The 27698-nt window shown below is 35.3% G+C and overlaps 1 protein-coding gene across 1 annotated transcript in view; it reads right to left on the bottom strand.

Annotated features, from left to right (window-relative positions):
- LOC113075554 (piezo-type mechanosensitive ion channel component 2-like) overlaps positions 1 to 27698 on the bottom strand; it is a 126739-nt gene that overhangs the window by 17618 nt on the left and 81423 nt on the right. The window contains 8 exon segments of the mRNA XM_026248237.1: positions 1711 to 1880; positions 2129 to 2221; positions 11476 to 11664; positions 12929 to 13076; positions 15448 to 15606; positions 16770 to 16984; positions 17673 to 17820; positions 27384 to 27516. Coding sequence (XP_026104022.1) covers positions 1711 to 1880; positions 2129 to 2221; positions 11476 to 11664; positions 12929 to 13076; positions 15448 to 15606; positions 16770 to 16984; positions 17673 to 17820; positions 27384 to 27516 — 1255 coding nt within the window.

Below are 27698 nucleotides of genomic sequence, written 5' to 3'. Positions count from 1 at the left end.
ATCATTCCCTGTTTAAAAAAAAGCATTTGTGTGTCGAGCCAAGTCAGGGGAGTCTCAAAATTCACACACAAATGCAGTGAAGTTCACAGACCGCAAGCAGTTTGTGAATCAAGATATATGTGTGTGTGCATCAGAAATACATTTCTGAATCTTGTCCTGTGCATTTGTGAATCTTGAGTGCATTTGTAAATGTTGTTTGCATTTCTGAATTGTGTGTGTATTTCTGATTTTTGTGTGCATTTCTGAATTTTGTATGCATTTGTGAATCTTCTGTGCTTTTTAAATTTTGTGTGTGCATTTGTGAATTTTTTGCGCATTTGTGCATCTTGTGTGTGTATTTATGAATCATGTGTGTGCATGTATGAATCCTATGTGTGCATATGTGACTGTAGTGTGTGCATTTATCTTTATTGAGACTCTTCTGGCTCCATACTAAAGCACTTGTCCTGGAACGTCTATTAGCTTAAGGTACTGTAAGTGTCTATTACCAAAATAATCAAATCTGAATTTAATTTGACACCATCTGAAGAGTTAGGTTATTCTATGCCCACTATGGTACTTATTATTCCCTTAGCATGGTAGGGTGGGCATTGGTTCCCCATAGGGTCAACTCCAAATGCTGCATCAAAGTTTGAAACTTCAAAAGGGAACATCTAGGTTACGACTGTAAGCATGGTTCTCATTTTGTTGTAATGTATCGGGTTTGCCTGCATATCTCCTACAGATAAAAGGGTTTACAAAATGTTTTCCAGGTTCCTTTTTTTTTTACTCATGGGCATTCCACGAACACTATGCACTGTTGTCACCAAATGAATTGGCATGTTTGCTACACATCTAAAATCTGACAGCGATCATAATGATGGCGCTCCCCATAGCATCAACTAATTTTCCTTCTTAGGGAACCATGGTTACAGTCATAACATATAAATTATTTTTTGGTGAGTCAAAATGAGTTCTGCCACCAAAAATACATTAAAATATGCAAGCTGTCATGATCCGGTCTTTGAACTGCTGTTAATTCACCACACAGACTTTCACAGTACACCCTGGACTACATTTCCTATGATCCATTGCACCAATCACAAGTTCACCTGATAACAATCACACCATGCAAATGAGATCCATTGCACCAATCACAAGTTCACCTGATAACAATCACACCATGCAAATGAGAACAATCCACACACACACACACACACACACACACACACGCACACACCACACAATCATCAGACACGCTTTATAAGCATTGGACTTCTTTTCACACACTGCAGAGTATTGTTCTGCACATATCCCTCCCCTTACGATAGCTGCGGTATGTTAGCCTTCCCATGTTAGTTCCTTGTTTTCATAGTCTTGTCTCTGTTTCTAGTTTTCTAGTTTAGTCTTTTTCTTGCCTGGCCATGTTTTGACCCTTTTGTTCTGGATAATGGATTATCCATCTTGCTTAGCCCTCTGGATATTGTTTGCCAGTGTTTGACCCATGCCTGTTATGACCGCGTGTCTATGTAATAAAAGCTCGCACATGGATCAGCACGTCTCACGACTCGTCAGCCCAGTTACACAAGCACTGTTAAATGTTCAAATATTGCAATGCCACATGCTTTTTTTACTTTAAAGATTTTAGTCATTAAATTACATCAATGCATAGACACCATGAAGAATTTATTCTTAAAAATGTGTGCAGTTGTTGTGATTATGAGAATATACCGTAGTAAAGTCCAGCGCAGTGTGATGTAGAAGTGTGTTGAGTTGCTGAGTTCATAGATCATGGCATCTCGGCTGGCCGGACTGACGTTCCACAGTCGACTGGCGTCACTTTTGATCTTTGCAGTTACTATGTCCTCTGCCATGTAGTTGACAAGAAACTGCATCGCTGACTAATTTAGGCACAAGGAGGACAGTTTGATGAGACTGGCAACAGACGGATTGACAGTCTAGCTGGTTCAAAGTGTTATTGTTTTACAATTTAAAACAGTCATGACAAAAATTAAGATTAATATAAGTTTCAGTCACAAGAACAGCAATCTAAAGGTGAACTTGCATTTTTGCCTGTTGAATGTTGAATGAAGTGAAAGGGAACTATAGATTGTAATTGCTCATGTTTTGGGATAAATGTAATGTGTACCGGGTACGTGGCAAAGCGATTACTCATCTTCTGGAAGGCTGACTGAGAGTATGGGATCAGATTGTGTTCTTGAGCACTCATGCTAAACAATGGCTGTAAACACATGTAAAAAGAAAACATGATTAATTCTCTTGTACTAGACCAGTGGTTCCCAGTCTTGTTCCTCTTCACGTTTTGTATGTCTCCCTTAGAAAACACACCTAATTTAATTCATCGGCACATTAGTATGTGTGAGATACATCCAAAATGTGTAATGTTGGTGGTATCGGGTTTGGGAACCGCTTTATTAGACCAGTTTCTCCTGAAGGGCCAATATACGCATAAATATTTATATGCAGAATCTGTGAAAATGTGAATAATTTCCACAAAATAAGAGAGGTCATAATAAATGCATGTTATTTTTTATTTAGTAGCCTACTGTCCTGAGTAAGATATTGTACATAAAAGACGTTTACATTTAGTCCACAAGACAAAAAAAAATATATATATATATTATTTTTACAAAAAAAATTATTAAATTACCCTATTCCTAAGGTTTGGGAACCCTTGGTTCTTAGTACTGTGTTCTGTTACCTGTTGATCCAGTACTGTCTTTCTGTTTTGTGATGGTTGTACATGAGTCCCTTGTTTGTTCTGAACAGTTAACCCGTGAACTGTTCTTCAGAAACAATATTTAAGGTCCTGCAGATTCTTCAGTTTTCCAGCATCTTTGCATATTTGAACCCTTTCCAGCAGTGATTGTATGATTTTGAGATACATCTTTTCACACTGAGGACAATTGAGGCACTCAAACACAACTATTAAAAATGGTTCAAACATTCACTGACGCTCCAGAAGGAAACGAGATGCATTAAGAGCTGGGGGTGAAAACTTTTGAACATGATGAAGATGGCCAAATTTTTCTTATTTTGTTGAAATATATATATTTTTTCCATTTAGTTCTGCCCTCCGTATCAACAGAAGATACTTGTGTGTTTCCCAGAACACACATTAAGTACAATTTACCTTGATCTTCAAATTCCAAAAGTTTTCACCCCCGAGCTCTTAATGACAGGACAGTACTAAATAAAAAATAACATGCATTTAGTATGATTTCTCTTATTTCATTTTATTATTCACATTTTCAGAGATTTTGCTATGGGTACATATATATATATATATATATATATATATATATATATATATATATATATATATATATATATATATATATATATATATATATTAGGGGTGTAACGATATGCGTATTCGTATTGATCCGTTCGGTACGAGGCTTTCGGTTCGGTACGCGGTAAGCATTATGAACCGAACGGTTCGTTGGACTAATTAATTATATTTGGAAAAAAAAAAAGTGAAATATAATGATATTCGTTCAACAAGGTAGCCCAATAACCCAAACGACGTAACAGGCAACGCCCCTGACACCCCCGAAGAAGAAGAAAACACCAACTCATATGTTTATGTTAGGCTACTCAGTCAGGCGCTCGCTCACGCAGTATGCGCTGAGTGAGCGAGCAGTTTTTGCACGGTACGCGGTGGCCAGTGCGTTTAACAGACCAGAAATAGAAGATCCTCCAGTAACCAACAGGTCTGGTGTTTGGGTGCACTTCACCAATCGATCGGGGCATCCAAACAAGCACGGAAATCAAAATGGACTAGTACTGTACTGTGTCGGAATTTCCTGAGCAGTACGATACAATTAACAGGCCTGCACGTTATTAGATAGAAGAACTGTTATAAATAGAACGTATGCACGGGCAGTTTTGAAAACTCCACCTACTTTGCTCTTGGCATAGTGAAGCACAAATCGCGTTGTATGTGAAGGGCAACGCTGAGCCTAGGGTGAAAAGACCCTTTAGTATGGGAGGCCGTTTCAGCATAAAAACGTTCCAGCGTTACTTTTTACTAGTAACAATTCAATTAAAGAGCTCTATAATTTAATTTGTACTAGTAACAATTACAATTATAGAGCTCTATAATTCAATTTTTACTAGTAACAATTATGATTGTAGAGCTCTCTAATTCGTTTTTTACTAGTAACAATAACAATTATAGAGCTCTACAATTAAATTTGTACTAGTAACAATTACAATTACAGAGCTCTATAATTCAATTTTTACTAGTAACAATTATGATTATAGAGCTCTCTAATTGAATTGTTACTAGTAACAATTCCAATTAGAGAGCTCTACAATTCATTTATTACTAGTCATATGTCTCCATTGACTTCCATTCATTTTTAATTATAGAGCTCTGCAATTCAATTGTTACTAGTAACAATTCGGATTATAGAGCTCTCTAATTGAATTGTTTCTAGTAACAATTACAATTATAGAGCTCTGTAATTCAATTGTTACTAGTAACAATTATGATTATAGAGCTCTCTAATTGAATTCTTACTAGTAACAATTACAATTATAGAGCTCTCTAATTGAATTCTTACTAGTAACAATTACAATGATAGAGCTCTCTAATTGAATTATTACTAGTAACAATTACCATTATAGAGCTCTCTAATTGAATTATTACTAGTAACAATTGAATTACAGAGCTCTTCAATTGATTTATTACTAGTAAAAATACACATTAAAGATATGTGTAATTGCAGAGATCTATAATTGAATTACAGAGCTCTCTAATTGAATTGTTACTAGTAACAATTGGATTAGAGAGCTCTCTAATCGTAATTACTAGTAACAATTGAATTACAGAGCTCTCTAATCATAATTGTTACTAGTAACAATTCAATTAGAGAGCTCTGTAATTCAATTTTAGAGCTCTATAATCAAATTATTACTAGTAAGAATACAATTGCAGAGCTCTCTAATCGCAATTCTTACTAGTAATAATTAAATTATAGAGCTCTCTAATTCAATTGTTACTAGTAACAATTTGATTATAGAGCTCTATAATTAAATTACAGAGCTCTCTAATTGAATTGTTACTAGTAAGAATTAAGTTACAGAGCTCCATAATTCAGTTCTTACTAGTAACAATTAGAATTAGAGAGCTCTGTAATTGCAATCTTACTAGTTCAAATTGAATTACCGAGCTCTACAATAGCAATTCTTACTAGTAACAATTGCATTACAGAGCTCTGTAATCGGTGACATTTCATTATGCTAATCGTGCCTTATGCATATTCAACTGGGGTATATAAACAGGCAGGCGGGAAACTTTGGCGCCCCCAGCTGACATGGACGAAGTACACGGTGGAGAGGCAAGGGTGAGCAGTCTGCAATATCTGTGATTATGTGATCATGTTCTGTAGCCAAAACATTAAATTCAAACACAATACCATTTTAAAATCCCCAGGATGTCTCCTAATAAAATAAAAAGAGAAAATGCAGATAACACATTCATAAAAGAAATTATAGACATATTAGTGCTCTTAGTGCAAGTTGTCTAAAAACAAGCTGGTGCTTCCTACACTCAAAAAAAAATTTACTTTCACTTTTGCCAATATACTTAAAAAAATTAATTTAACAATGTGAACTTAATTTAGTCTAGTTCATTCAACAAAAAAAGTTTGTATTGTCAGCTTTACTTAAAAATTATTTGTTCAGCCAACATACCATTGTTGCATAAAAGTAACAGATTAATAAAACCAATAGAGACTTGAATCTCATTGGCTGAGGATTTTGCAGTGTATTATGGGTAATTGTTTTTCTGTCACCCTCTTGCAGAAGTGTAGCACCATTAGATAGCTGCCTGAGTAACTAAAAGAACACAGTAGGGTTAAAGAGCTTGTTATAATAGTATTTAGAACAAATCATATAAACAAGTGGTTGTAAATGCAACTTTGTGTTTCACACATGTTTGTGATCTGTTTTGATCAACTTTAATCAAGAAATGGTTCCAGTGTTGAATTGTGTTGAGCGGCTGCACTCTAATTTATTGATTCAGTATTATGGACTTACTAAATCTTAATTAAAGAGTATGGTGTTTCTAAAGTGAATTTTTTTTTTTTGTTTTTTTTTTTTTTTTTTTTTTTTTGCCATCATTAATTACAATTTTCAGGTACGTTTTATTGAGTGTAATGTGGGACACTGAAAAGTCTATGATAAAAGTCCAAAATCTATGATAATGATGATATTAATAGTTATGATAATAATAATAATAATTATATTGATAATAATAATGATCATAATAGTAAAAGTTCTGAAAAGGCCAAAGTCTATGAAAATGATGATAGTAATAATAATGATAATGAAAATCGTCTAGTAATTATCTTCTTTATGGATGGATTGATTGATAATTGAACATCATCAGACACATAATACAATATGATAGTTTTTATGCATTTATTACAAAGACATTAGCCAACTATTTTCATAGGCTAGGTTATTATATATAATGTTAGCCTCATAGCATAATTGCCTAAGTCATTTTTTGGCCCAATTGAGATATCTGCCTAACTTTACTGTTCCACCACTGCTGCATCATCCTGCCTTTCTGAATATGTCCTTAGGCAATCACAACACTTATTAGAATCCAAAAACACTATCTGCCTAAGTCATCTCTTTGACTTAGGCAGTTTTGATACAAACAAAATGGCAGAAAACATGGGAAGACAGATGTCCAGAAGTGATGTATTAGCTCTTCTGTTTGATTTGTTTTCGTCTGGTAAGAGTTCATATTTCTTAAATTTTCTAGACACTAAATGTAATTTCAGTCAGTCAAAGGGATTATAAACTGTGTATTTAAACTTGACTTTTTTTGCTACAAGATATGATGAAGTAGCTAGCCAACACTAGCAAAATATAACCTCATTTCTGATCTTTACAGTTAAGAAACATCACCATAAAAAGACAATTTAGGCAATTTTAGGAAAGTGAAGTAATTTTTCAAGCATTTACTTCTTATTTTAAGTGCAAATAAAAGTAAAAATAGTAAAATAAAAAAGTAAAATAGCTATATATATATATATATATATATATATATATATATATATATATATATATATATATATATATATATATATATATATATGTATATATAAATTAGACATTTTGACTAGACATAAGAAGTATTTGGAAAGATTTAGATTTTCTTTCTTTTTTTTTTTTTTCTTTTTTTTTGCAGTGAACCTATGAATTTAACATGATTTACTGAGTTAAAATACTCAACAGCACTCCATTTTCTGCTTTAATGTCAGGAAATAAAGTTGATACCCATGTAGTGGAGTTGGAGGATTTAGATGAGAGCAGATCTGAGAAAGAAGGTAATGGCGTAGACATGGGGCAACAGATAGAAGAGGAAACAGCCAGTAAAGCCTCCAGAGCTGAATCAGATCCTGATTTATCGTCAAATAGTGAAATCGATGACACTGTCTTGGATGAGGACTATAGACCTGAGAAAGATGACATCCCAGATAATGGTAGTGATACAGACACAGCTCAAGGAGCTGTCAGTGAAGGAGATGCAGGAGATGTACTTGAAACTTCTGGCGTTCAACGTCATAGGCGCCCAAGGCCAGATATGTGGAAGCGAGAGCTGATAAAGGAGAAGCATCTTAAGGGGGAGAATTACAAGAATCCAATGGGACAGGAGAGACCACCAAAGACCATGGGCCCACCCTGCACATCACAGCACTGCTTAAAGTCAGAGAAACGAAGTTGTTAACTATTGACTGAAGAGCATAGAACAGATAACAATTCAACAATTTCTGGTCCATGCCTTTCTGGGAGATACGCAAGCTGTATATCCAGACTGTAGTACAAAATGTGCCCATAAAACAGAAGAAAGGTGGTGTTGCATCTAGGAGAACAACGTCCCTATTATACCACCTGCAACTGGCAGATAGACATAAACTACCTGTGTGTAAGAATCTTTTCTGTTCAACACTTTGCACCGCCCCCAGAACCATCGGATCATGGTTAAAATCCAAAACTGATCTGTGTAAACCCAAGATCAACAAGACTGGCCCATGTGTGCCCATATCAGATGTTGACCAGACCTTCCTGAAAGAATGGCTCTCTGGACTGCCTACAGTCCCATCCCATTACTGCCGTCAGGACAAATTGTACATCTTGGTTATGTTTAGGAGAATAAAAAAACTTTGGTTATGTTTGCACAGCACCTAAGTGGAACTTCGATTAAGGGTAGAAAAGAAAAACAGTGGTTAAGGTTAGACATTAATAAGAAATAACTTGATTAGGGTTGATAAGTTACACATCTTGGTTATATTTAGGAGAATAAAAAAACTTTGGTTATGTTATGTTTGCACAGCACCTAAGTGGAACGAAGTCATGGCATATTCTGCCTAAGTCACTTTTATTGGTTAGGCAATTGATGATGGATCTTTTTCTTTTTGCATACTTGTTCACACATCTGGTTGAATGTACTGTTATAATATCATTAAAAAATAACAATGTGATTTCTAAAAAAAATTGTTTTTTCTTGTTTAACCAAAAACATTGAAATATGACTTTGGCAATTATGCTATGAGGCTAACGATAATATATATTTTTATATATAAAAGAGTTAAATGCACAGTCAGAATTCCTCACTGTTCTCTTGTTCATTTTACTTAACAACAAACACATGCAACCACAACAGGCATAAGCTTATTTGAAGGCAAAATATAAAATCTTGCAACCTGGAGAAAAAAAAGAAGAAGAAGAAAAAAAAAAACCTAGATTTAACCTCAAGTCACAATTTATAAAAAAGTTTAAGACTACAAACACAATCATTCTATTATTGCATATCAATACTAAACACTGTAAATATTTAAAATTAATTTATACTCCTTAATATCAAGTTTGTCAAAAGGCTTTCATCTTAGGCATCATCTTAATTTTGCTTTAATGTGAACATGATTAATGTTACCTAAGTCTGTAAAATATTTCAGGATACTTTAGAACCACGCTACAGGGCTTTTATTTTGAAACGCACTTTTGTAGGCGGGATATCTGCAATCTGTTTTGCATCTCATGAATAGGAGTTTCTACTAGTAATAATACAATTATAGAGCTCTGTAATTGGAATTGTTACTAGTAAGAATTGAATTAAAGAGCTCTCTAATTCAGTTTTTACTAGTAACAATTACAATTAGAGAGCTCTATAATTCAGTTTTTACTAGTAACAATTGAATTAGAGAGCTCTCTAGTGGAATTGTAGAGCTCTGCAATTGGATTATTAGTAGTAACAACTGAATTACAGAGCTCTGCAATTGTATTCTTACTAGTAATAAATGAATTGTAGAGCTCTCTAATTGGAATTGTTACTAGTAAAAATTGAATTATAGAGCTCTTTAATTCAGTTGTTACTAGTAAGAATACAATTGCAGAGCTCTATAATTCAATTAGAGAGCTCTACAGTCATAATTGTTACTAGTAAAAATTTAATTATAGAGCTCTATAATTGTAATTGTTACTAGTACAAATTAAATTATAGAGCTCTTTAATTGAATTGTTACTAGTAAAAATATAATTACGACGAGTAACGCTGGAACGTTTTTTTGCTGAAACGGCCTCCCATACTTTAGCCATATGCAACGAGCATTCAGCGCGTACTGAGTGAGCGAGCGCCTATAGTGGAAAACGCAGGTTTTAAGAACATGCTTAATGTAATTGAGCCCCGTTACAATATTCCTTCACGAGCCCATTTCAGCCAGACCGTAATTCCTGCTTTGATCCAAAAAACATAAGCCCTATAGAGAACCAATTGAGTAAAAACACACTCAATATAAAGAGTTATAGAGTTCTATATAAAAAGTTACATCTTTGTATTTGTTCATAACTACTACAACAATATAACATTTAAATTTTTTTATAAGGAGCTGTTTTTGTTTTATACAGTATGCTGCTAAGAAAACACCATAGAAGATGAATAAAGAATAGCTCCATCATTGTTTAATGTAAAAAAAAAATAAAAAAAATAAAAAAAAAACATACTTTGTTAGTTTTAATAAATAAAACATTTCTTAAAAATCAAGGAAATTTATCAAAAAAACAAAAAAAGTACTAGGGACAAATCTGGTGACTTCATGACTTGCCAGCACTTCTGTTGCAGTCACTATTTCATATTTGTTCCATTGTCTGACAACAGAAACAGATAAATATATCAATTAGAACAGCTTTATTTGGACATATTTGGAACACTGAAATAGAGAATGTGTGCACAGAGAGTAGGAGAGAAGAAAACGTGAAAAGGGCTGACATTAGGTGACATCACAAATATACTAATTAGCATATGGCATCATTTAAGGACATTTAGAAACTTTTCAATCAGATTTTAGCTACTTAAAAATAGTTGGCAACACTGGGGCATTCTAAACTCATGTACAGTATGCCCATCAATCACAAGAGTAAAACTTTTGTTAGGTAAAGAAAGATCTTTTTGGTGCAAAAAACATTTTAAACCTTAGACACTAACTTTGAGAAACATAATCTAAAAATCGGAAACTGCATTTAATGACTATCATGACCTGTAATCAGTGTAATATGTAAATAATACATTGTGTACAGATGTTCTTCGTCTTAAAGTGATTTACTGCTGTTTATGCTTTAGTGCATCAGCAAGTAACTAAACAATTCACACTGTTCCTGTTAGTAGCATAAAAAAGTTATCTATGTTGTTATTATATTACATTGCTCAGCGCCTATCTTATTTACACTGTATTTTCACAATGTTAGATATGATGAAAGAGTTTGTGAGATTTACCCATTGCAAGAGATCACTGCATTGTGTGATTATTAGACATTATTATAGTGTGTATGGCTGATGTATAGTGCTGCAATCTTTGATGCAATGGGAGGAGTTCCTCATACAATGCTATAATCAACACTTTTCATTATAATTTAATATTATAGTATCATAATATATAGTAACACAAGTGGCAATTTGTTCTTTTGAAAGGTATGTTACTAGCATTTGTAAAACTGAATTTTTTCATCTTAAATATATCTCTAGACTACAACCTATGCTCACCAATGTCAAATGCAGAAACGTTAAAATTTTGTAGATTTGAATCTTGCTAACTCTGTCAGTTTACATCTAGAATAAAGACCCAGTTCTTTAACTTGGCATGGACACAATACACTATCACATTTTTGTAATTCAAATCTTTTGTTTTCTGTAACTTGTCAATATCGTCAGCTGGAGTGCCCATGAACTCCAGTAGAGGGAACTCCACTCAAGACTATTGCATTTGGGGTCTGAACTCCATATCCTTTGACATACTTGAATCTGTAATCTGATTACTGCCTGTCTGACTATTCTCTAAATAAATATACTGCTAATGGATGCGAACTTCTCTAACTCTGCATCAGACAAATAAAGATGATGTGGACTTGACTTATAGAAGAGATTACAATGTTATTCTTTAGTGTTGAATCACACACCTCATATCCAAGTATGCTCAGCTGGATGGACACATCTAGAGGTTGATTGGTTACTCCTGCTACAGATTTAACCAAAGACATAAAGAGAAGAGGGAACCAGACGATGCAGATGAGAGCAAAAATAATGAAGCCGCCCATTGTGTATTTTACCACCTTCTTCTTCCTCTGTCCACGTCGGTGAGGGTATTTCTATGGCAATAAAACATTGTATTATGTTATAGTATTTAAAATATCACAAACATAAAATAAGAGGGATATTTATAATAAAATATAACAAAAGGGAGTACACCGTTTTGAAATATAATTTAAATATAATTGAAATTCAAATTTAATTATTTCTGAGATGACATGTAGAGTATTTCCTATTATAAACAAATACTTTAAAAATATTATATATAAAAAAATACCCCACCCCCTAAACGGTAAATAAGTATCACTGCAATTTCCAATTCATCTTGTATTTTCTATTTGATGGCTATAAAATGACACAAAAGCACCAGAATGTTCTCAGTTTAAACACATTTACAGAAGGGATCAGGGGCTATAGAATGAGTAATAGTAACACTCATCAGAACTGCAGTGGTAGATCTTCTAAAACAACATGATCTGAGCTAGGTGTGTACCTGTGGAACAATAAAACGTTTTCAAAAGTATTACATGATTATTTTATTTGATTTATTTATTTGTAATATTTAATTGATGAAAAGTCTTAAAAAGTATTATTTTTACTTATGAGATGTCTTCATTTTAGATCAAATTTGATTTAGACAATTACTTTGTGGATTTGCTTGTTCAAGTGACAATTTGTGGCATTTAATACTGTAATCTAAGACTATTACATACTGCCTCCTCTCCTGCACATGAAAGAAAGAGAGAAGTTTTTATTCAAAATATCATCAATACTGTTTATTTGTTCCTTTATTTAACTAATTAAGTGGCCTTAACTACAATGCACTTATTGTGTTCATATTGTATTGCAAAACACTTCTGCTGGTATTGAGGTGGGATTCGGGTAAGGTTAGGGAAAGGTTCACTAATATAGGTATGTTTAAGGTGTAAGGGATGGATCAGTATTGTATTTTTAAATGTAATTACAGACATAAATTACAGATGTAATTACATGCGAGTATTTTTTAAAATATGTACAATGTAAAAACATGAATGTATCACACAGTGGTAATTTGTTTCCAAATGAATACACATTTGGTGAACTCTGACCTGTGAATTTATAGGACGAAAAGATGTGTGACTAATAGAGAAACTAAAAATTACAGGTTGACTTCTTTATTGAATTAAGAAAAAAAGATAAATGTGTGAGACATCTAAGATATGCAGTGTTGGAAGTACGGTACTGCAGAGAGTACTAGAGCATGACTTTATAAAAACGTATGATGTCACCTTTATGTATCAGTTTGGAAAGATAATAAAATTAATTTGGATGGCAAATTTTCACCTGTTCTGCTTCTCTCCAGCATTTGAGAATAAATATGTTGGCATAGATGTCCTCCACACAGATCCAGCTGGAAAGGCTTAGAGTTGTGTCTGTCCACACCCAGTCCATCACTGCCCTTAACTCAGTCAGGAATGGAACTAACCTGAACCTGTCCAAAAAAAAAGGCCCATTTCATTTACTTTAAATTTAATCATTTAGCAGACACTTTTATCCAAATTGACTAACAAATGAGGAAAATAGAAACAATCAAACCAACAAAAGAACAACAAAATGTGTTGTTGACAAGTGCTGTGACAATTGCAGGTTAATAAGACAAACAGACATTGGCCTAAGATGACAACTACACAAGCAAATCAGCAATGCATTATGCTGCCAAGCTGCAACAATTATTCACACACTATAATTTTTGGGATTCCCATACTTTCTGACCGACTAATGAATATGTAATCATTCACAATTTTTATAAAACGTAATGCTGGCTTGACTGTAATGTGTCTTTCTTTTCTTTTTTTTATATAGCAGACTGTATGGCATTTTGAGGTTCTTATATAAGTATGCTACACTGTAAAAAAATAAATAATAATAATATTATGTTACATTTATGGTAAAATACTGGCAGCTGTGGTTGCCAGAACTTTTAAATGTTAATAAACCGGCATATTAAAGTACTAATATCTGTTTTGAACCATTATAATACTAATAACCACCAAAAACAGGTGGTGATGAGAAAGTCACATGATGAATCAAAGCTCATCACAAACAGCTCTTCCACAAGCTGAGAAGGGATATGTGCACAGTGCAATGCACAGTGTTATTCACAGAAACATTGATTTAACCAGTGTTGGGCAGTAGCGTCGCTACAAGCAGCGAAGCTATTAGTTTAACTACATTTCTCAGTAGCTTGGTCGTAGCTTCGCTACTTTCTGAATCAAATAGCTTTTCAGTAGCGAAGCTCTTTTTTTTTACCAAGTAGTGCGCTAGCTTCCACACAAGCTACATTTTCGCAAGCATTTCTGAAGCTCAAACTCAAATCGGGAAATACAACCACTAATATCGCTGATCCTGGATCAGTAGTGACGCGACGGCGCTACTTCATCTTGTTCGTGTTTACGGTGGATGGCAACCCACCATCTTTATGATGCATTACCACCACCTTCTGCTCCGGATGGTACCACTCCATCATGCAAAAAATTTTTTGATGAAATGATGGCATAGGGTGAGGTCAGAGAACAGTTAATCCCGAGGAGTGAGTCACCTTGGCCGTACCTCGACAAGTAGGCTACATGACACTGACCGAGATAACAGAGAGAAAATATGTTTTCAGATGCTCCTTGTAAAAATTATCAGGGTCCAGCCTCGCTATTTTATTTTTTTACTGTTTGGAGGTCTTGCATTTTTTTCTGCAAAGGCCTACAGTATATTAAGCATGCCCATGCAACAGGTGCATACACTTACTGGTGCGCACATTGTTAATTACATGTATTTTGATTGTTTTTGTTGCCAAATTGATAAGGAATACAAAAAACTATTAAACTAAACAATTACACCTGCCTATCTGTTTGACTGACAGTTTTGGGCACTGAGATAGCATTGACTTGTAATAAAAAAAAAAAGAGTGTCAATTTACATTTTTTAAATGCCTGATTTCTCCCAAAGTTTTTTCTCCATTCTGTCACTGATGGAGTTTTGGTTCCTTGCCGCTGTCACCTTTGTCTTGTTTATTTGAGTGTGCTTTACTGATTGCACAACACTATTGGAAGATAGAGCTGAACTGGATGATGACATTACTGAATCATCAATGATCTGTCTTTATCTGGAAATATGACTCTGATAATGTCTTCTTGCATTATTGACAAAACCAATTCTGTGTGACACTGTGAAGCTGCTTTGACAAAACCAGTATTGTATTACTTATTACTAAGTGCTATACAAATAAAGGTGACTTGACTTTACTTGACTTGAATGTTTGTGGTGGGGAGTTTGGTCAAATTATTACAGCACTATAACGAAAAGTTGTGCTAAATTAAAGATTTAAAGATAATTTGTGGTGCCATTTAGTCTATGCGCATTATTTCATCCATGAAAACATTCATCCTTCCCCTGGCAACCATGTCAGAAGCTGCAATTCCAAGAAATAAATCACCTGCCACAGCAAAGTTTTCTTTTTTTTTTCCAATTTTTTTTTTTTTTTTTTTTTGAGCATCCAATAACATAAATTAGTAATTTACACCAGTGTGATGTGGCTGCTGGAAAATCAACACTGGTTGTGGAGAACATTAAGGCCATACAGCAAATATATTATGAAGATATTTAAAAGGCCAGTGAAGGCATACAGCCAGTTAGTGTATTGGGGTGCAACCTCCTAATGTGTAGTTCAGAGAGCATACATAGAAAAGTATACCTTTAATTAAGCTATCCCTTTAGAGTCTTTATAGCATGCTAAGAGACCATTTTACATTCTATTGAATGTAGAGAAACAATAACCAAATCGTTCTTTGTGGAGTGAGTAATTTGCTTACCCCTGAAAGAGAAAGAGGTTGAAGTAGTTGTGGTTCTTGGTAAGGAAATTTCCAAGAACACGGTTTGGGTAGCCACATTTGATCTGGTAAGCTGAGAGTCCAAAATAAATGCACTTTACAAAGTACCAAAGTTGAGCAACTCGATTCCTGTTGAATCTCCTGAAATAAGAAACATTGCAGTAAAATGTATATCAGAAATCTCGTAATGGTATACAATCCATACTGTATTGCTATTGGTAAGCTATATTGTAGGCTTTACAATTATTAATTCCATTATAGCACACAACTAAAACGATAAACAAGCCCAATTCTTAAGTGATGGGTTACACCTTAAAAATGTCCCTGTATGTGTATGTAACCTGGGGAGACTTGGGAATGAGACATTAGCTGCCCCAACCATTTAAACCATTGGATACACAAAAGCCCCTTTCACACTGAGATTCCAGATAATACACGGGTAATGTGTCCCGGCAATTGTTCCCAGATCATTAGGTTTTAGTTCATTCACACTGCCAGTGATTTCCTGGGAATATGTGCGTGAGTTCACACACAACTCGTAAATGTCCCATAATGAGACGTGACACCAGGATGTGATGTGTAATGTATGAGTCGATAATAATAATAATAATAATAATAATAATAATAATAGACAAAAAATCCAGTCTAAGCTCTGCCCATCTCCATATTTTACCTGAAAACAGATACAAATCATTTTGAGATTGCTACGGATACAGATATTAACTGCACACCCCTAATATGAAATGTAAATACCCTTTGTGCCACCACATTACATTGCTAAAATAATTCAGTATCTGTCTTGTTTTAGCATATATCTAAATATCTGTAAACAAAATGCATTATATAAATTTTTTTTTAGAAAGTTTTCAGAGTTAATAATTATTCACATTCATTCCCATTTGCAAAATATTTGTATTGTTACCATGTATATCAAATGTATACAATTTTTCATAGAGGGTATATCCATCTATTTATCTCTACTGATCGATCTATCTAAGAAGCCACACACCAACTGCATCTGATGTTTTCAAATGGATGGAAGTTTTTTTTTTTTTTTTTTTTTTTCACTGTGCACTGTAAAAATTAGCTGCTGCCTTACATTTTTAAGTACAGTCAACTTAGTTCTTTAAATCATTTCAACGTAAATTACATAAAACTGGCTTTAAAAAATGGAACCTTGTAAAACTTAGAATTTGAAAACATTGCTTAGCTTATTTTGAGTTAAAGTAATGTAAAAACAAATGTTGTCATACATTAATGGTCATATAATTTTTTTACAGAATAGTTCTGCATTTATTCCTCACCTCTCTGTGACACCAGGCAGTATGAAGAACATCCAGAAGTGGATCCCAAACACAAGCACTACCTGGAAAACACACTTCCCAAGAAGAGTTTTACGGAGATATAGTGCTCGGTCCACAATCATAGTACTGAACTGGATGAGGAGCATGACGAGGAAAGCTTCAGGAACCTGGTCTTCTGACAGTGACTCTGTTATATCAGCAGCTGCGCTGTGCTTCTGTATCAATTATTCAATACACTTATTAATTGACACAAAAATAAACAGTCAAAACTTGTGCTGGTCATATCTCCACAATGAAATGCAATATGCTCAAATATTGAGGAAAACTTAAGGAGAACTGACTACATAATCTAAAATTGGTGGTTTACTAGAGATAATTTGATGGGTGGAACTAAACATAATTTTACATTCAAAGGAAAGGGGTTTAGAGTATAGGTTTATGTTTAGTGTCATCAAATATAGAGATGATTATATTAATAAACATAAGTTATATGTTTATAAATCATTTGAAGATGCAGTAAAAAGCAGATGGTGGTTTAAAAACATTTATTTAAGTTACCATGATGCTGTGCCATAGATGACCAGCACTGTCAACTCATTGTGTACATACACAATATCATTTATTTACAACACTTATTTGCACAAAGCAGTATTCTAAAAATCTGGCTCGAATGGATACCTTTAATGAGGAAAAAATTTTGATTTAATCTAGGATTTAGATTAATATTGATGCAATCCACTCTCTGTTTTGGTTATTTCTTATTCTCATTCAGAATACACTATATTTTGGAAAATAGATGGAATTAAGACCCCATAGAAAAGTAATTTTCTACAGTTCTGTAAAACTGAATCTTAAATTAAAATTTAAATGTGAAAAGGGGATTGTATGTAAGGAAGCACTTACTCCAAAGGCCCAGTATCCAAATATAATAATGATGAAGTTCACCACATCTATCAGGAACATCAGCGCATACACATCGCACACAGGGCTGTACTCAGGGTGGATGATGTCATAGAAGAATTGCCTTATGGGTAAGTATATGTGTAGAGCACTAAAACAAAAAAAAAAGAAAAAGAAAAAGTTTTTTACAATCAGAAGCATTATTATTGTTTTCCTTTAATATGCCAGGATTCTATGCAAATATAGTGAAATAGACATATAATATGTCCAGTGTTGGGAAAGTTCACTTTCTACATGAACTAGTTCAAAGTTCAATTCACAAATTTTAAAATGAGCTAGTTCAGTTCATAGTTCAAACTACAAAATTTTTAGCTAAAGTTCACAGTTCCAAAAATGAACTAGTTCATAGTTCTTTTTTTCCATATGTTGCTGCGAGCTATTATTTTTCAAAATTATTGCCACAGCCCATATAGACTCACAGACAGCAATTATTTTATCAGTTTTAACAATGAAGCTATGCATCAGATTTCATCTTCATATCCAATTTTGAATCCTTATCCAACCAGGGTTTACATTAGCATTGAGGGGACAGCATTTCCTCATTGTTGCTTTAATGCTTTGTCTCCCATTCTCACCGACCTTGTCATAAACATCATAAAATTATTTTAAATGATCATACGCCTTCTTGCTACATGCTGCTGTTGCCTCCGTGTTTTTCTTTTTTTTTTTTTTTTTGATGACGCATTACGCATGCGGCGGATGATGGTGCGACACTGGTGGCTGGTGTTGCCAGATTGGGTGTTTTCCCGCTACATATTTAGACCCGTTTACGGTGTGTTTTAGCCAGGTTTTTGCCTGGAAGGCTCTGTAGAAATCTGGCACCCTATTGAACGAAGTGAACCTGGGAAAGCGTGCCGTTCACAGACACCAGAATGAACGAGTTCACAGTAACGTTCATCAGGCATTAATACAGCACGTTCAGTTCACGTTCGCCCAAAATATGAACGAGTTCATGAACTATCGTTCAATGAACGTGTTCAGGCACAACACTGAATATGTCATAGACTAACAATCAATTCTAGAGGCTAAAAATCATTCAATCAAGAAAAACAATCACTGCTATTTGTATTTTGCAGCGAAAGAGCTGTCAAGCCCATTGGAACTGGATATAATGTCAAGAATAGCCAAAATGTGTTACACCATTTCTTTGTTGTAGGAAACGTCTGACATAGCTGACAACGAGTACCGAAAGTTGAGGGATGGTTTCTGTGGCCATGATGGAGCCGACAGGCAACAAAGAGAGTTCAAGGATGGCCTGTGTAACCCAGAGTGCCACCCACTGCCATGGAAGGAGCAAAGAGAGCACCATCGCTTTGGGAGAAGGGAGCACTGGACTTGAGACCACCACCCAAGGAAGCGCTGGGACCACCAGCTTGGGGGCACTGAGAATAGGGTGGCCATGCCTGTTGTAGCCAATAGTGGACCAGTCTCCACAGTCATTAGAGCTTGGGACATGTAGCCTTCCCAAAATATGTTCAGGTGATTTTTGAGGGTTAATAGTAAGATCCTATCCTGACAATAAAGCCATCCAACGTTAAGGACCTGGAGATCTATGCAAAAGAGGGCAAAATCCTAGTGGAAATGTGGCACCAAATATAAAAACCATTTGACAGCTGTCAGTTTTGAGAAATGTATGAATAATTGGGGACATGGAATGCTAGCATCCTTAGTTAATATATCGAACACAATGTCTTGTGTGTGTGTGTGTGTGTGTGTGTGTGTGTGTGTGTGTGTGTGTGTGTGTGTGTGTGTGTATGCGTGTGTGTGTTTGTTTGTGTATACACACACACACACTCACACAATTGTAAATTGGATAAAAAAATAAAAAAAAACACATGAGAATATGATCGGGGTAATCAGTCATAAATACAATTGCAAAACCAACACATGAAACAGTGAACTAGTACACTAAGAAACAATAACTAGGACATAAAAGTCCATACAAATAGGAAACAATGTGTTGTAGAGGGATATCATGGTATTTATATGTTTTTACAGTAATATACTCAACATTTATACTTAATATGCAGAATGCACATGTAAAATTCATTCAAAATTCATTTTAAAGTAGTTTCATTATATGTTTACATTTTAATATTTCAGTTGGCTATAGTCTAGATGGAAATAGGGGTCCACGCGCACCCCCCGGCTTTTTTTATGCCACCTGATTTTTTTTAATCCTTAAAGTGTCTATTTTCATAATCTGCCAGGTGCCAAGCTGAAATAATGTCCCAAAGGGTTCTTTTTTAACCCTTTGCTGCACCCGACCGGAACCCGAAAAATCTAAAAGTGATATAGAAAGTGGCATAACATTAGGAGTAAACAACATACAGAGACAAATGAACACATTTTCCCATACAATTCTTACCCCAGGAATTTAATGGAATGGTTATTTTTGACATTTGACAACATATTGACCTTATTTCTGGACAAAAATAGCAAAAAATGGCCAAAGATGTGTAGAGGATCAACTATTTTTTTTGTTTTCTCAAGCGCATAGGGTGATTTTTTTTCCACAACATATTATTTATTTATCATTCAAGTGTCTATTAAAATATTAAATTGGGTACCAAGCTGAAATAATCTCCCAAATACTTGATTTTTAACCCTTTGCACCAAACCCGAAAAATCTAAAAATGATTTAAAGTGGCATAACTTTTGATGTAAACAACTCACAGAGACAAATGGACACATTTTTCAATACAATTCTGACCCCAGAAATTGTTATTTTTCATATTTTATAACATCTTGACCATCTGTGTTCAAAAAGAGCAAAAAAGTTCATTTGACAGCATTTTTATTATACTTAGCAGCCCGAAATAGGGTTTATTTGAACCTTTTACTTCACCTATCCTGAACCTGAAGATATTTAAAATAGTTTTACTTTTGAAGTTAACAAAACAAAGCAAATTAGCTTAAATAAATAAATAAAATAAAATAAAGAAATAAAAAACTACAGAAAAAATCCAAAATGGTACAAAAAGTTGACTGTTTTAGATTTTTGGGGCTTTGCAGTTGGCAGTTGGTGGCCGTCGGTTCATACCTGCAGATCACCATCTCCCACCGCTCTCTCTTTTGGAAAAAATTTCAGTAAGTATTTGAAACTATAATTAAGATATACCTTTGTAGTCATAACTTAAAGTGATTTTTTAACAGTTTTTACCATAATCACAGGCTTTTGGAAATCGAATCTGTATTCTTGACTAGCAGTGTTGGTAACTTAGTTGGGTGGCGGATATGAGATATGAAACTCTGTGAAGACATCAGTTCACCATACCACATGAGGGATATCTGTGAACAGATTCCATTGAAATTAGAGGACTTGTCTTTGGATACACTTGGCTATCACCAATATTGCTATAAAAGCTTTACAGGGAAAGTAAATCGTTTACAAGTGTCAAAGGCTTCTACATCTGGTGAATCATTATAATTGAAAAGGGACTCTCTGCGCCATGTCAAATCACTGTCAGTTCAATCTATGAGCTCCAAGAAGATGTTCCTTCTTGTTTCCCAATCAGTGTTTTCTGTGACAAAGCAAAATCCAAGTTCAAGGGCAAGACTGAAGAGCTTACAAAGTTTCAGAATTGGAAACACAAGGAACCAGGCTGGAAAGTTATTGAACCTAGGGCACATGAATTAAAGAAAGAGGCTCTTTATCGCAAGGTGCAGGGCAAGGAACTATTTGTAATGGAAGCTAAGTATCATCCATCATGCAGAAACAACTTCAACACAGACTACCAAACCCATGAGCGCGGAAGGGAGAGAGTAGAAAAGGCAGCAGACAACACTGACAGCCTGCAGGCCCAGAAGATAGCAGCACATAACAAGTCATATTGTGTGGTAAAGGATTACATTCTTAGGAATGTGATTGAATGCAAAGAGGTTGTCCAGCTAAGATCCATATGCAACTTGTACATGAAGACATTGGAAAATCAAGGTTTTCCTAATCCTGAATACCGCAGTGAGAAATTGGCAAGATGGTTACAGGGAGACAAAGACATCGCTCATGAACTCACATTCTCCAAGGTGCAACAACATGAATGTATTAAGTCGAACCTCATATACAAACTTGGAACAGCTGACCAACTTCAAGAAGCAGCACTCACCCTCCATTCTCACATTATAAAGGCATTCAAAGAGTCAAAGAGCTACCATGGCCCCTGACAGCACAGGAGCTAGATGCTGTGAAGATGGACTTGCTTCTTCCAGAGCATCTTGTACAATTTCCGAGCTCATTGGTGACTGGGACACTTGATGGCGAAAAGTGCACAGAAGGCTGGTCTATTCAATTACAAAAGATGTGTGTCGAGCAGCAACTAACAGCAAGTGCAAACTCCCAAAGCACATCCTCCTTTGTGCTACACTTTGACACCTATATCGAAGCAAAAAAAAAAAAAAAAAAATCTTTCTTTCTGTCTTTTCTGTCATTGCTGTCTCAAGTTTCATACTGAAGTCATATGTTTTTGAGTGTCCTAGATGTGAAAGAATGGTTGTGAGCTAGAAAGACAGAAAATTGCTTTAGTAAATATCAAAATCAAATGCCTGTATCAAAAAGAGTTCAGCATTGACAATCTAGGACCTCGAAAGCAGTAAAATAACTCACCTATTTGCTTCAATAGAGGTGTCGATGGTAGCTTCTTTTGACTCTTTGGAGGTTGGAGGGTGCAGGGAGTGCTGCATCTTGAAGTTGGTCGGCTGTTCCAAGTTTGTATGCACATCCAACTACTTCATCTACAGTAATGCTGAGCTGTATATGAGGTTCGACTTAATACACTCATGTTGTTGCACCTTGGAGAATTGGAGTTCATGAGAGATGTCTTTGTCTCTATGTAACCGTCTTGCCAATTTCTCACTGCGGTATTCAGGATTAGGAAAACCTTGATTTTCCAATGTCTTCATGTACAAGTTGCATATGGATCTTAGCTGGACAACCTCTTTGCATTCAGTCACATTCCTAAGAATGTAATCCTTTACCACACAATATGACTTGTTATGTGCTGCTATGTTCTGGGCCTGCAGGCTGTCAGTGTTGTCTGCTGCCTTTTCTACTCTCTCCCTTCCAGGCTCATGGGTTTGGTAGTCTGTGTTGAAGTTGTTTCTGCATGATGGATGATACTTAGCTTCCATTACAAATAGGTCCTTGCCCTGCACCTTGCGATAAAGAGCCTCTTTCTTTAATTCCTGTGCCCTAGGTTCAATAACTTTCCAGCCTGGTTCCTTGTGTTTCCAATTCTGAAACTTTGTAAGCTCTTCAGTCTTGCCCTTGAACTTGGATTTTGCTTTGTCACAGAAAACACTGATTGGGAAACAAGAAGGAAAATCTTCTTGGAGCTCCTTCAGATTGAACTGACAGTGATTTGACATGGCGCAGAGAGTCCCTTTTCAATTATAATGATTCACCAGATGTAGAAGCCTTTGACACTTGTAAACAATCTACACTCACCTAAAGGATTATTAGGTACACCTGTTCAATTTCTCATTAATGCAATGATCTAATCAACCAATCACAAGGCAGTTGCTTCAATGTATTTATGGGTGTAGTCCTGGTCAAGACAATCTCCTGAACTCCAAACTGAATGTCAGAATGGGAAAGCAATTTTGAGCATGGCATGGTTGTTGGTGCCAGACGGGCCGGTCTGAGTATTTCACAATCTGCTCAGTTACTTGGATTTTCAGGGGCAACCATTTCTAGGGTTTACAAAGAATGGTGTGAAAAGGGAAAAACATCCAGTATGTGGCAGTCCTGTGGGTGAAAATGCCTTGTTGATGCTAGAGGTCAGAGGAGAATGGGCCAACTGATTCAAGCTGACAGAAGAGCAACTTTGACTGAAATAACCACTCGTTACAACCGAGGTATGCAGCAAAGCATTTGTGAAGCCACAACATGCACAACCTTGAGGTGGATGGGCTACAACAGCAGAAGACCCCACCACTCATCTCCACTACAAATAGGAAAAAGAGGCTACAATTTGCATGAGCTTACCAAAATTGGACAGTTGAAGACTGGAAAAATGTTGCCTGGTCTGATGAGTCTCGATTTCTGTTGAGACATTCAGATGGTAGAGTCAGAATTTGGCTTAAACAGAATGAGAACATGGATCCATCATGCCTTGTTACCACTAGGCTGGCTGGTGGTAGTGTTATAGTGTGGGGGATGTTTTCTTGGCACACTTTAGGTCCCTTAGTGCTAATTGGGCATCGTTTAAATACCACAACCTACCTGAGCACTGTTTCTGACCATATCCATCCCTTAATGACCACCATGTACCCATCTTCCGATGGCTACTTCCAGCAGGATAATGCACCATGTCACAAAGCTCGAATCACTTCAAATTGGTTTCTTGAACATGACAATGAGTTCAATGTACTAAAATGGCCCCCACAGACACCAGATCTCAACCCAATCTTTGGTATGTGGTGGAAGGGGAGCTTCGTGCCCTGGATGTGCATCCCAGAAATCTCCATCAACTGCAAGATGCTATCCTATCAATATGGGCCAACATCTCTAAAGAATGCTTTCAGCACCTTGTTGAATCAATGCCACGTATAATTAAGGCAGTTCTGAACGCGAAAGGGGGTCAAACACAGTGTTAATATCATGCTCCTTATAATCCTTTAGGTGAGTGTATTTTCCCTGTAAAGCTTTTATAGCAGTATTGGTGATAGCCAATTGTATCCAAAGACAAGTTCTCAAATTTCAATGGAACCTGTTCACAAATATCCCTCATGTGGTATGGTGAACTGACGTCTTTACAGAGTCTCATATCTCATATACTGTGTAGATATGATAGCTTCTCGCTTGCCCTCCCCACCTGCATGTGTTGAGTGTTGTAAAATTACCATACTCAGAAAGAGTTGAGACATGTAAAATACGTGTTAGGGAACAAATCCTCTTTGGAGGCACTTCAGCTGTGTTACAATGTTTAATTTTCCCCTTGGTAAGTATGTATGAAGTATTGAGCCTGAAAAAAAAAAAAAAAAAAAACTTTAGCTAGTAGATACCAACTAAGCTACCAACACTGCTAGTCAAGAATACAGATTCGATTTCCGAAAGCCTGTGATTATGGTAAAAACTGTTAAAAAATTACTTTAAGTTATTACTACAAAGGTATATCTTAATTATAGTTTCAAATACTTACAGACATTTTTCCAAAAGAGAGAGCAGTGGGAGATGGTGATCTGCAGGTATGAACCAACGACCACCAACTGCCAACTGCAAAACCCCAAAAATCTAAAACTTGCAGTTTATGATCAGTCAACTTTTTGGACCATTTTGGATTTTTTCTGTAGTTTTGATTTATTTATTTATTTTATTTATTTAAGCTAATTTGCTTTGTTTTGTTAACTTCAAAAGTAAAACTATTTTAAATATCTTCAGGTTCAGGATAGGTGAAGTAAAAGGTTCAAATAAACCCTATTTCAGGCTGCTAAGTATAATAAAAACGCTGCAAAATGAACTTTGTTTGCTCTTTTTGACCACAGATGTTCAAAATGTTATAAAACATGACAAATAACAATTTCTGGGGTCAGAATTGTATTGAAAAATGTGTCCATTTGTCTCTGTGAGTTGTTTACATCAAAAGTTATGCCACTTTAAATCATTTTTAGATTTTTCGGGTTTGGTGCAAAGGGTTAAAAATCAAGCATTTTGGAGATTATTTCAGCTTGGTACCCAATTGAATCTTAAAATAGACACTTGAATGATAAAGAAATAATATGTTGTGGGGAAAAAAAAATCACCCTATGCGCTTGAGAAAACGAAAAAATAGTTGATCCTCTACACATCTTTGGCCAATTTTTGCTATTTTTGTCCAGAAATTAGGTCAATATGTTGTCAAATGTCAAAAATAACCATTCCATTAAATTCCTGGGGTAAGAATTGTATGGGAAAATGTGTTCATTTGTCTCTGTATGTTGTTTACTTCTAATGTTATGCCACTTTCTATATCACTTTTAGATTTTTCGGGTTCCGGTCGGGTGCAGCAAAGGGTTAAAAAAGAACCCTTTGGGACATTATTTCAGCTTGGCACCTGGCAGATTATGAAAATAGACACTTTAAGGATTTTAAAAAATCAGATGGCATAAAAAAAGCCGGGGGTGCACGTGGACCCCTATTTCCATCTAGACTACTAATGATGTAACATTAAACATGCTTGCACAAAGATGAAGCAGAACTTCATTAAACACTGAGGAAAAACTAGGATATTTGGTAACAACACACTACTATAAATGACACCAGACAGGGAACAAAGGAAGACTCAGGGCTTAAAGAGGAGAGTAATCAGGGAGAACAGAAACAAGTATGTGGGACTAATTAAAAAATGAGAAAACTAGCTAATGAACAGACAGGCAAGCCAAGGAAAACTAAACCACCAAAGGCTCTGTCAACACAAAGGTGGGTATTTTTAAAACCACAGCTTTTTCTATGTGGTTTGGCCATTCATCCACACGCAAACACAGCACCATTTTTGTAAACTCCTGCCAGGGTGCAGATTTTCACAGACTAAGCAAATTCTCCAAGTTTTGCTATAGGTGCAGGTTCTCCACTACCAGTGAAGAGCTGCAAACTTCTGTCTGTTAAGATATCACTAAACAACTAAGAGAAATGTACAGACAACTGTGTTTGTGAAAAATCTCTAAAGGTACTGGTTACCAGAATAATTTTTTGTCATATTTTGGTTTAATCCTTCTTTTCTTCCGAACGCTTCCCTACCTTAGTTAGTAATCACTCCATCAAACTGACTGCTTTCCATTTCTGCAAACCTATGAGGTCTACCTTTCAAGGAATCTCAATGGCTAATCTCCATGGAGTCGTTCAGCTTCCCCTAGCATATTTTACTCCTATCTACAAAGTTAACATCATGGCCTAATTCCTCATAACTAACCTGCTAGGCAATGGCCATGGCAGTGAGGAAGAATTTAACAAGAATGTTCTGTAAATTCTGGATGACCACTTAACAGCATTCTTTCATCTGTTCTGTTTCGGTTAAAAAATTACCTAAAAGGCTCCAAATGGTTTAGCTCCTAAGGTCACAAAATGCTGGAGTTTTGGTAGTTCCTAGGATAGCAACGTCCACTAAAGGAGAAAAAGCTTTTTCGCATTTGGCTCCCAAACTCTGGAATAGCCTTCCTGATAATGTTTGGGGTTAAGACACACTCTCTCTGTTTAAATCTAGATTAAAAACACATCTCTTTCGCCAAGCATTCAAATAATGTATCTCTTAAATTGTGACTGCAGTTGTATCTGATTAAATGCACATTCTTACATTCGTATTTTTTCTGAAAAATCCTGTCATTTGCACACAAACTGACAGTCACCACTTATAAGCTGCTATTAAATATTGTAGAAATGTAATTTTCTGTAAAGTTGCTTTGTAATGATTTGTATCGTAAAATGCTGTGTATACAAATATACTTGAATTGAATTGAACCACTAAGGATCTCTGTGACCCAGAATGAAAGAAAAAGTGAACTGAGAATCAAGCTGTTGTAATGTATATATTCATGTCACTGTGTGCTTTTTAAATAATTTTTGTTTATGTAAAGCTCTTTTGAACAATATATTTTCAAAGTATATACATATGTTATACATATGTGTATATGTTATATATATATTTTAGTGAATAAAAAAGGTAATGTTTATTAGTCTCTTACAGCTCTATGACAGCAGCTTTGGCTTCCAGCATTCGGCCATTCGTGTACTGTTTTATTCGATCCTTCCTGCTTAGTGGCACATTCCACTGTTGCTTCTTCTGTGAATGTTTTTTCCTGCTTTGGTTTGAATCTGCTGATATAATATTTAATATTCATATTAGCACAGATATGTAAATACTTATGTATGGCAACACAAAGCACACAACAAGATCAAGAGAGAACAAACTGGCCAGTGTGAAATGTGTGCTTGTATATACATTATTTGTTTTAAGTATTATACAGTATGTATGTGTAAATAAGTTCCTCATGTATGTC

Source organism: Carassius auratus, unplaced genomic scaffold (genome assembly GCF_003368295.1).
Source record: "Carassius auratus strain Wakin unplaced genomic scaffold, ASM336829v1 scaf_tig00017160, whole genome shotgun sequence".
NCBI classification, from domain to species: Eukaryota; Metazoa; Chordata; class Actinopteri; order Cypriniformes; family Cyprinidae; genus Carassius; species Carassius auratus.
This window is presented reverse-complemented; position numbering and strand designations above follow the sequence as displayed.